Source organism: Haliaeetus albicilla, chromosome 16, assembly GCF_947461875.1.
Source record: "Haliaeetus albicilla chromosome 16, bHalAlb1.1, whole genome shotgun sequence".
NCBI classification, from domain to species: Eukaryota; Metazoa; Chordata; class Aves; order Accipitriformes; family Accipitridae; genus Haliaeetus; species Haliaeetus albicilla.
The window spans coordinates 22279515-22294496 of record NC_091498.1 but is presented as its reverse complement, the minus strand read 5'-3'; the positions used below and the strand labels follow the sequence as shown (position 1 = coordinate 22294496).

At 37.7% G+C, this 14982-nt stretch overlaps 1 protein-coding gene across 1 annotated transcript in view; it reads right to left on the bottom strand.

The window, feature by feature from the left end:
- Nucleotides 1-14982, bottom strand: part of PARVA (parvin alpha) — a 69719-nt gene that overhangs the window by 10957 nt on the left and 43780 nt on the right. Inside the window, exons 2-10 of the mRNA XM_069803905.1 lie at nucleotides 14010-14099; nucleotides 13840-13910; nucleotides 13099-13201; nucleotides 11019-11159; nucleotides 8929-9044; nucleotides 3420-3478; nucleotides 2335-2354; nucleotides 891-952; nucleotides 148-216 (exon numbers count right to left, since the gene is read on the bottom strand). Of these exons, the coding sequence (XP_069660006.1) occupies nucleotides 148-216; nucleotides 891-952; nucleotides 2335-2354; nucleotides 3420-3478; nucleotides 8929-9044; nucleotides 11019-11159; nucleotides 13099-13201; nucleotides 13840-13910; nucleotides 14010-14099 (731 nt within the window). The remainder of the gene's footprint in view (nucleotides 1-147; nucleotides 217-890; nucleotides 953-2334; nucleotides 2355-3419; nucleotides 3479-8928; nucleotides 9045-11018; nucleotides 11160-13098; nucleotides 13202-13839; nucleotides 13911-14009; nucleotides 14100-14982) is intronic.

The following is a 14982-nucleotide window of genomic DNA, read 5'->3' as shown; positions in this document are numbered from 1 at the left end:
ATATTTAGAATTGAAGGGTTTCCTGCTGAAATAACATCTTAGAGGTCAATCAATAACAATTCAATGAAATTTCTGGATAAAGTTGGGGGCTTAGTGCATAACATAGTGCAACTATCCCTCCCCTTTAAGAAGGCTGTAAAATCCTACCTGGGTCTCCAGTTCAGTGACCTCCAAATTCAATTTATTCAGATGCTTGTTCACAAAGGTGATGAGAGTCTGAAATATGAAAACAATGGAGTGAAGGCCTATTCAGGAGGGAAGCAGTTCAACACGTGCAATATGAACTCTACTCAGAAGAGAATCTGCATGAGCGAAGAGACTGCAACACAATTTTTAAGTTTTAAAACTGAAATGTGATATTTTAAAAAAAATCTTTTTCTAGGAATGAAGAACAGAAATAAAATGAATGAGATGTATAGAAATAAAAATACACTGTTAAAACATAATAATTCTTAGAAAAAAAACTTGTAGCAGACTATAGGGAAGTGGGTAACTGGACTCCACTCAAATCTGACAGCAGCCAAAATACTCTAGGTCAGAACCCTGGCAGTTGTAAACTGGATACCTCTTTGGCATCAGTACACTCAATCTACCAGTTGGGTTTTACTCAACATACACTTTTTGAGAACTTCTTTTTGATGGAAATTTTGATAACCGCATGTTTTTCTGTGTTCCAAAGTTAAATTCATGCTGCCAAATATTAATAAAGAGTAACATTATAATCATGAATTTGTGTATGTGTTTAAGCATAAAGCTTAATTGTATTTAACGTAGGCAAACTATGCCAATTGTATATTATATACATACACACGCACTACATATGTACAAACAGATACACACAAGCATGCACATGCACACATTATGTATTTTAAAAATAAAAACCTTCCAACCTTTTTGACTACATTGAGCTTGTCTGGGGCATGGTCAAATAAAGTGTCAAATGCATCTCTTTCTGAAAAACATTCAGAGAGGTTAATACACTGAGTAGCAGTTGTCCAAACAGAGGATAAACACTTATTGAGGCACATACTCATTTGAGACAGCACAGTCAGCAAAAGGTTTCAATACAGCCTCTTTGCATTCCAAGTACCATGTATTTTGGATGCTGCTCTCTTGCTATAAACTGCTAGTAACTTATTCTCTATTATTTACAAAAAGCATAATTTTCAAATAGGATTTGGATTATCTAATAACCCCATTTCTCAAAAAATGAACAAAGAATGGTATCTTTATGCATAAAACCTTAAACAGCCAGATAAAGGGAGCTAAGTAACCAAACCATTTTGTGCCGAAGAACATGAGTTCACATCTAGAGTCACTCCATCTACAGAGGAAGATTTTCCCCGTGGGCCACTGACTGCACCGTGCTATAGTATTAATCATCTTGAGCAAGCTTATGATTACACAGCTGCGATACAATCCTTTGTACAGATGTTTTGGGGCCATTCTGATATGCAATTTAGGACATTATCAGCAGGACAGGCAACCTAGGGTAGCATGACTGGAGTGCTACTGTAGCCACCTTCTGAAGAAAGCAGAAAAAAAAAAAATATAAAAAGGCACCAGAGTCTTTTCTGAGCAATTGCCATTTTGACAATCACCTGAATGATAGCGGATGACTGCACAAAAAGCTACATTCATATTCCTCAATAAAAAAATGCTAGAGTAGGTCCAAAGGCATTTGCAGAAGGCGGACTTCATACAAAGTAAGACTGCTCAGGGATATCATTGGGAAAAGAGGTCACACATGTAGCTTTTAAATCAGCTGTAAGGCAGCCATTGAAATAATACAAGAAGCAAATGCTAGATTCTTGGTGGGACTCCACCTAGGCTCCTCAGGTGAGTGTTTTCTGTCAGGCAGGTATTTGGCCAGTCTCAATACTAGCAGTAAGACATACTAGGCACAGGAACTTTCATGGTGTTTAGGCCTGCTGAATAATGACTCAAAGTCATTAAAGTGTAAGCAGGTATTGTATGCAAGAATGCCAACAAGTTCACCAGCTAGTTTATGATAAGACATCATTTCGTATTATGCTGGGAACTTATGACCATTAATACTATTATGGTAATGTTCTGGAGGTTAAACCACAAAGCACCTGCAAATTAACACGTGCTGAAAAACAATGAAATGTGTTTTAAAGATGGTCAGACTGATTTTAATGCTTTTTTCTTTTTGTTAACTGCCACAATAGCCTGTGGTGCATATATTTATATATTTTCCAGGGCAACTTGAAATCTCTACTTCCTTACAGTTTGATCAATGTGACCACCCATTTCAGAACTAATGTATACTTTGGCTGCCTCAAGAAAAAGATAATAATCAAATGAACTTACCATGCCTTCCTGATAATGCCCTATGAAAAAAAAACAAAAACAAAAAAGAACAAAACAAAGTTATATATAATTGCAGATATTGTTCTGTGAAAGGAAACAGCATATGTGGGCAGATCTTCAGCTTGGTGAAAACTGGAGTAGATCCACGGAATTAAGAAAACCTTCATCAAGTTACTCCAACTGAGAATCTGGATTAGTCTGGAGTCCACCAGTATAATATCTCTTGGCTTCACTAAAGTCTCATGGGAGGCCAGATCTCAGATTTCCTACTATTGAACCAAATCAGCACACCTTGCCTGAGTGAAAAAAGCTTTTTCATGTTGATTTTGTGAAAATTTTTCCCTTTGCTTTAAAGATGCATTTACCACACCAACTACAATGCAATTCCAGCCAAAACAATGCTTGGACTGGGTTCTTAAGGACTGCAGCATTTTGCTCCAGTTGATCCCTCATAAAACTATTACACATAAACAAATCCATAATGATTAAATAATAAATCAATAGTCTGGTTTCTCTCCATTCTATTAGAAACTAGGATTTAGCAACTACCATTGCTTTCTGTTGGTTTGGAATAACTTTTCTGTTATAAATTGTTTGGTGACATGACATGTACAGGGCTTACTACCATCATTTTATATCCCCTGAAGTCCAAACACCAAAAAATAGTGATATCACATTCCTTTTTGAAAGAATCTAGTTCTCTATCAAATAAATACCAACATAAAAGAATGAAGCATATCTTTCTTGTTTGTTTGAAGGACTTTTGAATAAAATAATAAGAAATATAATAAATACAGAAATAAATTGATAGCAGATAAATATAAAAGAGATTTTGTATATCTTACTCTGTCTTCTCTTTTATCCTGGTCTCCTGCTTTTAGTTCCCCAATTCTGTATTTCCTCACCCTTTTGTATTTTTAGATGCATGTTTGCCACTCTTGAAAAGGCTAAAATACAGTCACTGGCTGATGCATCATCTTCCCTGGAACCCCAATACTGAAATCTAAATATCAGCAAATGTTTGAATTTCTGAGACGCATCTGTGTTCAATTACTAAACTGCTGGCAAAAGTGGTGTTGACATACTCAGTGTTACCAGTTATTTCCTCTTGGATTTGTCGAGACTGGAGGATTCCTTCTCGTTTCTGGAAAAAATAAAAAAGTGACATTTTTCTCTGTAAAGTTTAATGCTTAGGGTACAGTAAAAATTTATTTGTGATCTACAAACATAATTAGATAAGAAACCTGAAAAATAAGAACTTTTTTTGAACAAACTTACAGTAATATATTATTTCACCTTGCAAGTATTTCGGGAAACTCTTTTGTACATTAAGAAACTTGAAACTCCACCTGTAGAAGGAAGTATTTCTTTTCCTTTCTCCATTGTTTTTAATTCATTTTTCTTTTAAAGGCCCCAATTCAGCAAGACATTTGAAACACCTAAACACATATGTATGTATTTTAGTAGAGGTATGTCTAGGTGAGTTGAATTAAACCTTGTATTTCAACGAACAACTTGGCAGATAGTGCCCATGCTTCTCTTTTGCAAAAAATCCCAGGCTATCTGTTCATTCTGCCCTGTTTACAGACTTTCTTTTTTGCCTCAATGTTTTCCTTTTCTGACTTCTCTCCACACAAAGAGTTCTATGTGTTTGTGATGGAAAACCAAAATGGAGGCTAATCCATTCACAGCCTGCTCCAGACCCTAGTCATCTTGGTGTTAAGTATGTGCATTGACTCCAATGTTCTTCAGATGCGAGAAGCCCTTCGTACATGGTGGTGAGTGGCCTGTGTCTAGAAGCTGTACACAAAATGGCAGAAGCCAACTCAAATGGTTGCTATTTGAGTCAATTGGAAAATGAAGGAGTTTAAAAATTTGACACTGTTTCCAGTATGCTGGTCACAGTCATCTGGTGGTGGTGTAAATACCGCACATATGTTTTGCCTCTCTTTGTGTTCTCTCTGTTAATTCTATTCACTGGAATTAGTAAAATTTTGCAATACAGAAGGAAAAGTCAGGCAAATGCTGACGACTGCATGTAAAGTCTAGACATTAGGCAATTATTCATGATTCTTCACTCCCTGTTATACAAGGAAATGAGAAGAATAAATTTATGCTGGTCCTAGACTTGCCTGCTATGTGGAAAAGAGAAAAGGAGAATAACCTTTTGGAAAAGCCCTTCATGGCATGTGAACTGGGGATGCTGCTCTTCCCTGTCTTGGAGAAGACAGCACACCCCTACCTGAGGTAGTCCTTGGTGTATGATGTGCTGAGGATTTGGCCAGGCTTAAGTCTATTACTTCTATATTGTATTACTAAAATATATGAGGATCAAACTTACTTTCTGCAAGAAAGCCATACGTAGCACCCTCTGGGTCACTCCAAACTGGCACTTGGAGTAATCTGAACTGTCCTTTTAGCTAGACGATAGTTTCATGGGTTTTCTGTTATATTTTTTTAAAGCCCTGTTATTAAATATCTTGCACATGGTTAAAAGTGCATTCAGGGAGGACCTTTGAACATTAAAAAGACAGAGTGGAGTCTGGTGTGTTACATACTGAAAGAGAGGGCACAGAACAGCTGCTGAGACATCTTCTGTCACATACCTTGGAAATCTGAAGAAAAACTACATCATTTAGGACTATCTTCATTTCCAGCTTGTGCAGACAGCAATAAATACTTGCACTTGAAGTTACAATCTAGTTCATGCTAGCTCAAGTTAGAATTCTGCTGTTTGGGATTTTTGTTTATTTTTCCCTTTGCTACAGGGTGAAAGGAAACTTTTCTTCCCCCCAGTGATGACTCTGACATGCCAATGATGCCTTCCGGGGCAAAAGCCCTATCCCTCTTGTCTCCTAGAGGAGTGAGGCATCATAGCAATGGCAACCATACTTCTCAGTGCCCAGTCTGGTGATATGGGAGAAGAAAAAGGCTTCCAGTACTCTATCTTCCTTCTGCAAACATGCAAAAATAGCCTAAAACATACTCCAGTACCAATATAAAACATATTTCCCTTTTTAATAAACTGCACTGTTGACCAAAAAAAAAAAAAAAAGAAAAAAAAAAAAAGACATCAAGCCCTAGTTTTGTGCCTGGCATCTTATCACTAACATTAATGGAATTTCCACACTGCCCAAATACAACATGCATCCACTGCACACTAATTTGACCAGCACATGTCAAGATAGACTATGTTTTTGATTTGTAAAAAGATTGGTGAAAAAATCCCAATGGCAACAATCAGAATGAACCTTAGAAACACTAGTCTAAGCACCTTCTCTGTGAAGGCTGCTTCCCATACATCTTTCACACTTTAAAAACTCTCCACCTCAAAACTGACCCTAACATTGATGTCACCTGTTGTGAAGTTTGTTTTATACTAGACAGAGAATGACACAATATTCCTAAAAATACAAAGAAGTGCTACTGAGAACTGGAAGACTATCCAGCAATGCTCCTTAAAGACAACAGTGGCTGTAACTGAAATAGTAAATGATAAAAATGAACATCTACTATTTGAAAGCCACTGGGAAATGAGGCATGAATTAAGATTCCCCATTAAAAAGAAAAGCTGGACACACATTCCAGTGACAACAGAAGACTTTATTTGGACAGGCTTGGTATTTTCTTCCCTCACAGCTGAAAGGCTCCACTAAATACCATGAAAGATCTTCCTAATCACTTATTTTAAATTGGCAACTACCCCTAGAATGAAAAAATACATCTGAAATTTGGGTAATATGTCTGGAGATGGAAAGGGTCTCTTACTCATCTCTCTTCCCGTCAGCTATTGTCAGCAGTTTTATGTAACTGAGGGACAACTGCTTAATTTCCCACACAAAGTCCCACTCTGAAAACCTCCCCACTCTTTAAATGGGTTTTGCCTATGTATTGTTGCTATCCATTTCATCTAGAGGATCATGTTTTATAATTGCCTCACCAAAACAAAATGCAGAACTATTTTGGAGCTTGAAAGAACAAATATATTTGTCACAGGTTCAAAAAAAGACTTCTTAAGAACCTGGAGGCAATGCTGCTAGGAAATGTTTCAGACCTTCCCAGGCAGTGGGACCAATGATCTCAGATTAAGCTTGTGATGTACACCTTCTTCTAATCTCATTAATTTCCTAGCTTTGCTTAACAGTAACTTATGCACCCGAGAATTGCTGTCCCAGTGCTCAGAATATGCTGAAGCCATTCTGGCTGCTCTGCCAATGCCCCTATACTCTCTGACTTAGATCTCTTGTACAAAAACAATCTGTAATTTAACCATTTGTGGATGGCATAAATAAATAATTTTTTAAAAGAGGCAAAATGATGGCAAGATCCAGCTCTCCACAAAAGCTTTCACTTTTTTCAGTAGAAATGATCAAACAAAGCCTGGACTTTGTTCAAAGTTATTCATTCTATTAGTATGGAAGGAAAAGAAAATAATATATCAAAATAGCTACAAAAGGTCCAGCTATCACATTTTTTCCCAAAGCAGCTTATAACCCAGATTTTATACTACTCTCATTGCTAACAGCTTTTGTACAAAACAGCCAAAGGAAACGAGCTTTCATAAGAACTGTGCTGATTACCTGTTGCGCATGAGCACTTTTTTTGTTTCAGAAATATCTTTGTTTCTATTTCAATAAACTACACCCAGCCAACACGGCAACCCTCACCTTTTATGTTTTTCTAAACCTAACAAAATCATGGAATGAATTAAGGTAATCTCCCTTAAACACTTCAGATAAGTACCTGGTTCTTTTATTTTTCTCTCTCTACTATTCCCTTTATCAAACTGTATAGAGTAGAATTTAAAACCAGCTACCACATAGTCTGTTAAGCTTCCCTAGGCATGACCTTACTTTACAGAATGTATGAGGGTTTAGAACATGAGGCGTGCAAGTCTGAACACTAAATTAGGCTTTAGGATCTGCCGATTGTTGATTAAAACTTTCATTGAGTTCAAAGGGTGCGTGATGAATTACATAGAACCAATCCCACAGGACATGAAAGACAGATTTAAAAAACAACAATAAAAAAAACACCCACCATAAAATAAAAATGAAAAATGTCTCAAACACAATTACAATAAGAATATTGGCCCCCACCCTCTTGGCATAGCCTTGGAGTTCCACTGATTGGCTTTCACCAAGGACTGGGTCTGCAGAACGAAATCTTCTGCAACATTACTTGATTTTACTCTGGTGCAACTGCTTTCTCTGCAGTTCACTGGTGCCTGAACTACAGCTGTGTAGCTAAGAGGCAAAGCAGTGAGCCAGATTCTCCCACTACTTATTGTTTTTAAATTGGTTTATCTGTACTGACTTCAATGGATTTGCTGTTGAACTACATTAGCCTATTAAACAAGAGGACAATTATGTCCATTGATTTCAATGGGAATTTTTTCTGGATGTATGCAGTGACAGCAGAATGCAAGATTTGGTTCTTTATTTTAGGACTGCGTTCTTTTTCTGGTTTAGTTTCTCATCCCAAACATGCCCTGATCACTGCACTCCTGATTTCTTAAGCTGGTTTTGGTAGAACTTTGAGATAAACCAGTATAATGAATACATTTATAATAGCCAAAGGAAAGTGCTTGAAAATTATATTCCTCCGAAGCCTTAGACACATAAGTGCAGATTTGCTGGAGTTCTCTTTCATTGTCTGTAGAGAAACCCATGAAGCAGAATTTGAGAGTCAATGAGTCATTATCAGGCATCAGTGACACATCTACCAGAGACTCTCCTTCAGATTTCTCCACAAATTACAAAACTTGTCTCATTTGAACGCTAGAAAAAGGAATGGTTACTTTCTCAGATCTGTCCCACAGACTTTCAGTCACACAAAACTTAAGCAATAGCTCTTTGCACCAGATACTTCAGGGTAACATCAGTTAAAACACATAAAGACAGACAGTTACAGTGTGAAAAATAAAGGCAAAGTTAATTGGAGAGAAACAAAAACAGATTAAATGGGAAGAGGCCAAATAAGATAGAGCAAGCACAAGTCCAGCTGAAAGAAAAATGATGAACAGAATAACATGAAGAGTTTGGATGGATGAGGCTTTAATAAGGAGACTGACTGACACAAAGGATTTAGTTGACAGGGGTTTTTTGCATGCTTATGAGAAAGCCAACACTGTAATCAGACTAAATTAGCATGCACAAGGCTGAAAAAGAATATTTAGTCACCTAACATGAATCTGAATGTAATAAACAGTGACAATTCATCATTCAGTGCCAAGAATGATTTGAATCTCTACACAAGTAAGACGACCATCAAAAATGGGAAAAATAATAACTCTAGAGATCATATTGGGTGATAAACACATTCCAACAAAAATAATGCTTCATATATTTTTAATGTCAGAGTCTGGCCACTTCACAATCAAAATAAGATATTCTGAGCCACAGCTCAATCTGGGAAAGCACTTCTGCCTTTTTCTGGTTGAAGCATTGTCAGCAGGGAAGACGCACGTGTGTTTCTTGTCAGCCGAAGAGACATACACATGCCCACCCAAACAGAAACTCTAGATGTAATTTTTCAAGAAAGCCCTTAGCCAATTACACAACGCGTCCAAGAGCTGTTTAACACCTCTCTTACCTGCACAACAACCACCTGAATGGACACATGATCTGGGAGTCTGATTGGTGCTCGAAAATACTGTGATAATGCAACCAGAAGATGAAGTATTGCCACGAGACTTTTAGCATGAACAGCTGAAATAGATATTAAAAGCACAAGTTACAAACTGCAAAGTAACTAGGGCACATATTTTTACTTTTTAGGATGTAGGGATTATGGGACTTTTTCCCTCTTGCACCTGGAACCAGGGGGCACTTTTAAGGCACCTTGCCTTTACTGGTCTCCTTGTGCTCAACAGGTCACGCGAACGCAGCCCTGTCACCCAGTCAGTAAGATGCGTCAGCACTAAAACGTTACATTTTGCAACATGTCTGGATGCTATAGGCTTGCGTAGATGGAAACGTAACGCTAATCCAAAAGCCAGATTTCATGTATGGCAGTTTAAGTGCTGTCTCCGCATTCTCCTTGCCTTTCTTTTATTCCCTTTATTTCAATAAGGATTTATGGACTATAAGAAAGATATTTTTGTACTCATAACATGCACTTATTCATTTTTAAGTGTCACAATGTCTGCAGGATGATAAACGAGCCTATTTTGGCAGAAGCCTTAAGCAATAACTTACTAAACTCAATGACTCAAACATTCCTCATGAAGTTGTTATAGTTCTTGTTATTGAAGCTTTTTCACAGCAGGTTTCATATCAGTAGTTAACACTAGCACAACTTAAAAGATATCAAAAGCCATACTGTAGGAAATTCTTAACTATCAAACCATTGGCATGAAAGTGAATAATTTCTAACTCTTATTATTGACTTTCTTCTTCTTCTATTTTGTTTTTGCATTTATAGACTTCCCCAGAGTAGTATTCCTAAACAATCTTTGATGGCTACAGTATACTTAGTTTTTTTGTACTTCAACTAACCAATAACTACTACCTTACTTCATTCGTAAAGCAGGATCAGATTCACTAAAATATCCTTCTTCATTATCTTCCAATGCAAGTCTCAACCATGCCACGGAGATACCCATTCATATAAAACAAGGCATCGCTGTCAAGTTTTGCTGGGGTGCCAGTGGTCACAGATGAGGTGCTTTAGCAGAACACTAAAAAGATGTCTGTCTGCCTAGCACCGGTGTATGCTGCAGCTGGCTCCAGCTGCTGCTGTCTATCTCTACTTTAGCTCTAAAACACATGTACAACATTAAATTAAAACTAAAAGTTAAATCGTCAGGCCACTCCAAACACCCTGCCTCCAGCTGCACAACAGAGAATGGAAAAAAACGCTGGGTGGGGGAGATTGAAGAGAGATGGGGACAGAAAACTCAGTGGGACCACACAAAGGGGAAAGTCAGAGATGCCTAACGTTCAGTCTTCCTCCCTCAAGCTATTTCTCTCCCTCTCACTAATTTGCTGTGAATGGAATGGGATACAAAACAGCTCAGCTCAAGACAGGTATAGGAGACAGGGCAACTGCTATACACTGGTCAAGGTATTCACAAGCGTGAAATGAGGCCTAATTTTCTAAAACAGATTATAACCTGCTTTCTGCAACACATATGCACTACTAGAATGTCATGTGTTGGGCCACTGAGGGCATTTCTATTAGATATTATTATGTTAATTTTTAATACAATAAAACAGGAAGGGTGCAGTCCTAATCTTGATGAGAGTTTTGTAATCAACATCAGTGGTTTGAATTTAGCCTTAAACGATCAGAAATATTATTCAAATCTATGTTGCAAATTTTACACAAAGAGTCCTAGGACCTAACTCTCCTTCTTCCATATCTACTGCATTTATGCAGTACTTGCCTGTTTCAACAAACCAATTTAGTAAAAGAAAACTTAATCTGGTATGCATATGGATTGAAGAGCAGAAATACCATACTTTGACAGACTCTGAAAAGACAGTTTATTTAAATTGCAGCTTGAGCATCAGTAAAGAGGGTAGAGTGTACCACATCTGGAAGTGCCCTGCAGAGCAGCTCCTACCATAAATACCAGGTTTCAGCCTTCCCTTATCATTGGATATTTCAAAATTCCAGATAGCAGCTATAAACTCTCAGCTGTCAACAAATGAGAACAGCATAAAAAGCACACAACATACAGTCAACGTTCCATTTAATGTTTCTTGGAGGAAGTTTAAGGGTTTCGTTGATCTTTTCAAGCACTGTCTGTAGCTTCTGTTTCTGAGCAATTTCAGACTGAGTAACTTCAGCAACATTCAGCTTCTCACTTTCAAGTTTCTCTGAAGTGATAATAGAAGAAAAAACAGAAGAAAAAACATTGTCAACTCCATGAAGAATGCAAAGCCATTCCATGCACCCAGATGTACAGTCAAGAGACATTAGACTTCCTGGTTTTAAAATTACCTCGTTTTCCTTCCAGAGCCACTTTCCTCCACAATTCTGAGCTCCTAAAGACACAGTTCACATTTTCCCTTTATTTAGCCATTGCCATGGGGAAAGCCAAGTATTAATAAAACCCACAGTACTGGCTAACAAATATTTGCTGCAACTCCTTTTAGGGAAAACCAGATTCGAAGGTAAGGCCCATTGCTTCTATTGCTACTGGATAAAGGGTATTCTGTATGCAAGTGGCTTGTACAGCAGACCATCAAACCTAGGAAACAGATACCAACTTTAAGATTTGTTTCATCAGTCTCAGCCTCCCAGCTTCTCCATCAGACTCAGGAGATTTAAAAATTTTATTTGGCCCATTTCTGATAAAAGTGAAGTGACACCATATTCATAGAGGTGGAAGATGCACCCAAGAAATGTGAACAAGTATTTCTGGAGGTATGAAAACAACTAAAACCTCAGGCACTTTCTTTCTATGATACCGTGGCCCTTTTCTGCACTCAAAATTTGTAGTAAATTTTAAAATACTTTATAAATTGGTTTGTTATTAATTAGTACAGATTGCTAGGTATATACATACACAGCTTACTGTTTACCATTAAACAGTAAGCAAAGAAAATTTAGCAGTAAAAGCTCCCTGATAAAAACACAAGAAACAAAATGCTTGGTTACCTATCAGTTTACTTCTATGAAAGAGTATCTTATTAAAAGATATCTTAAGAGATATCTTATTTGGTAAGAGCTGACCTTGTTCTCAAAGCCAACCGATTATTTTCCCAAAGAGCATGAACGGGAGCTACCAGCCTATGAATCCCGCTTAAGAGACTGCTATCTCCATGGGTTTCTTGTGCCTCCACAGAAATCAGTCTGTGCATGGTCTCACAACAAGACCAAAGTCAGCATAGACCTGATCCACAAGGAATTAAGGGTAATGGAAAAGATTCCACTGAAATCAATAAGTGCTGGATCAGTATACACATATTTAAAGTCAGGCTGTATCTGATACGTATTTTTGGGGGTTTGAGTGAAGTCAGTGGAGGTCTGCCCATGAGAATCAAATTGCTCAGTCTGGGGCATATCCAGTCCATCACAATATATTCAATAGCTTAACCATTCATGGAAGGGAATAGTCTGTGTAGTCTTTATTAGAAGTGCTCACATGATGTTTCAAGATTCATTTAAGATACTGAAAAGAAATTTACTGGAGACTTTATGAGCTGTAATAACTAAGAAAATGGCTTCCAAGCCAACAGTTCAAAAAGCACATGCCAGCTCTGCATTAGCAGTTTCTTTTCTCTATCTGTTTCTCAGCTGAAGCTCAGTTTGCAGTCCACTGGGTACCATTACCTCAGTAACATTAAAAGCCAGACATCAAATCAGAAAGAAATTCCAACTTTCCAGAGGAACTTCGCTATGTGAATAAACTATAGTATGGAACCAGCAGAGATTAAAAACATCCACCGTTGTACTGAAAAAACCCTTGCCTTCAAACTTACTTTCCACTTGTAACACGGTTAAGTTTGTACAGCACATATGCAGATAATAAATTTAATTGGAGTGAATACTGTTGCCAAGACAAGAACCCTCCCCCTCTAGCACCCCAGGTAGGCTTTATGCTGTTCTCATCAACTACAGAGCACCACACATTGCACTGTAGCTGTAAGGATTGTGCATACAGCCTATGGCTCAAGGGTCTCATAATACAATGCTATTTTTATATCACTTAGTGGCATAAATGTAAGATGATACCAAGGCTCCTAAGTAGGAACAAGTGATCCACTTACTGACAAAGTGCCCCAACAGCGTGCACATATATTTTTTTCTTACCAAATAATTTCTGCAATACTTGTCCATCATACAGGTCTTCAGCCAAGTCTTTCACAATAATCCTCTCTCCCACCAACACATCATTAATCCAGTCAATTAATACCTATATGGGAAACACAAATTTGGCAGTATGATACACTATTCATTTGCAATTTAAAACACATGTCATTTTGTACAATGATGAAAATATTTAGCAGAAAGAATACCAAAGCTGCAATGGCTCAAAATACAATCAGTCTGAAATACCACCAGAAGAAAATAGGAAGGACTTAGGAAGGACTCTTCTAAGGTGGCTATGTCAATGTACCACAAGGTCTAGACAAATACCAGATTGATGCAGTGCCTTCTGGAGTGAACTCTGTCCTTTACTTTCAGTAGTATTTTAACATTTTATTGTGAAGCAAAAGGTGTTGAAGTCGATTCTAATGAAGTTTCCTGCTAAAGTTCTAACCCCAAGAATGACAAAGACTATAAGGGAAGTCAGTGTAGTCTTAGACTGGGTGTGGGATGGGACTAAGAATCAGGACTCAGGATTTTAATCCAAATTCTTAAGTTTCTCTGTGCCATATCTAGAGAAAGATACTAAAACAAATGACCTGTCCATTCACTGGGATGTACACACCACGTGGTTTCATTTAATTAATTTCTAAACAGTGCTTTGAAGTGTTCAAATGAAAGAGGCAGGGATAGTATTAAAAAATAGTTCCACTTTTCTGAAAGTGTTTACATGCTTTTCATTACCTTCATTAGTTCTTGTAATTTTGGGTCATTTCTTGAATTTGGATCAATCATTGTTCGGACTTCATTTTCCTCTGGAAGGTTTAAAAGAAAGATATTAGAAACTGTTACAGGTATGACACTTTATTTTACATCAAGCTTTTATGTTGAGATGTAAAATTGTTGTGAATTACCTAGCATAGTGTCCTCAGGGTCTAGTTCGAATGGAATTGGACTGAGAGGTAAGTTAATGGCATTTATTCCTTCTTCCTGTAATTCAGATACTAGGAAATAAAAAAGAAGAGCTTGGTCAAATTTCAATTCAATTTTAGTTACTATTTCACTCTTGCTAAAAGTAGCATTAATTGTCTTAATTTCTTTATAAGAACATGACTCTATTAGATAAGCCACTAGGTGTAATTACAGCAATAGAATATAGCTAACAAAAATGGAAGGCCCGGCCAACAAACCTTTACTTGTATGAGTAGATTTTTCATACTGGATATGCACTGGATAATGGTACTGGAATCAATGCAATTTCCTCAAATCTTTTCCAGGATAAGGCCCATTATCCTCAAATTTTAAAAGGCTCACTTGCATTTTAACAGTCCTAACATTTTAAGACTAATGAATCATTTTAGCTGAGGAAAATTATTATTGCTCTCAGCTATTTCACCCTTGCTCTGGAGATGCTTCAAGTTTAGCTACTTGAGAAGAGCTAGGTCTGGCTATATATCCACACAGGAGCTGCCAGACTGATAACTATTTAGGACTGAAGGTGCAGTCCCAGCACACGGCTACCTCCATTGTTCAGGTCAGGGACCAGCAGATTGCGGGATGCTTCTGGCCTGTGTTCTTGGCCTTTCTTTAGCAGCAACCACGGCAGCAGGACCCAGGTGTAAGACAATGAACCCTCATAAGTAACGCCTTAGTGTGGAGTCCAGACATAGGTTGAGAAAGAGCTTGGACGCAGTAAAGGGGAAGTAATCCAAGATCCCACAGTCTGGAGATGCCCACAGTTGTCAGGAAATACGGATGAGTTCTTACTCAGCCAAAGTCCCCTAATGCTGCAAAAATCAATGTTCTTGTAATACATGCTCTGAGAACATAGGAACAGAGAGATCCAGAGAAGTGTACAAGCAGTCCTGCCACTAGTTCTGTACTATA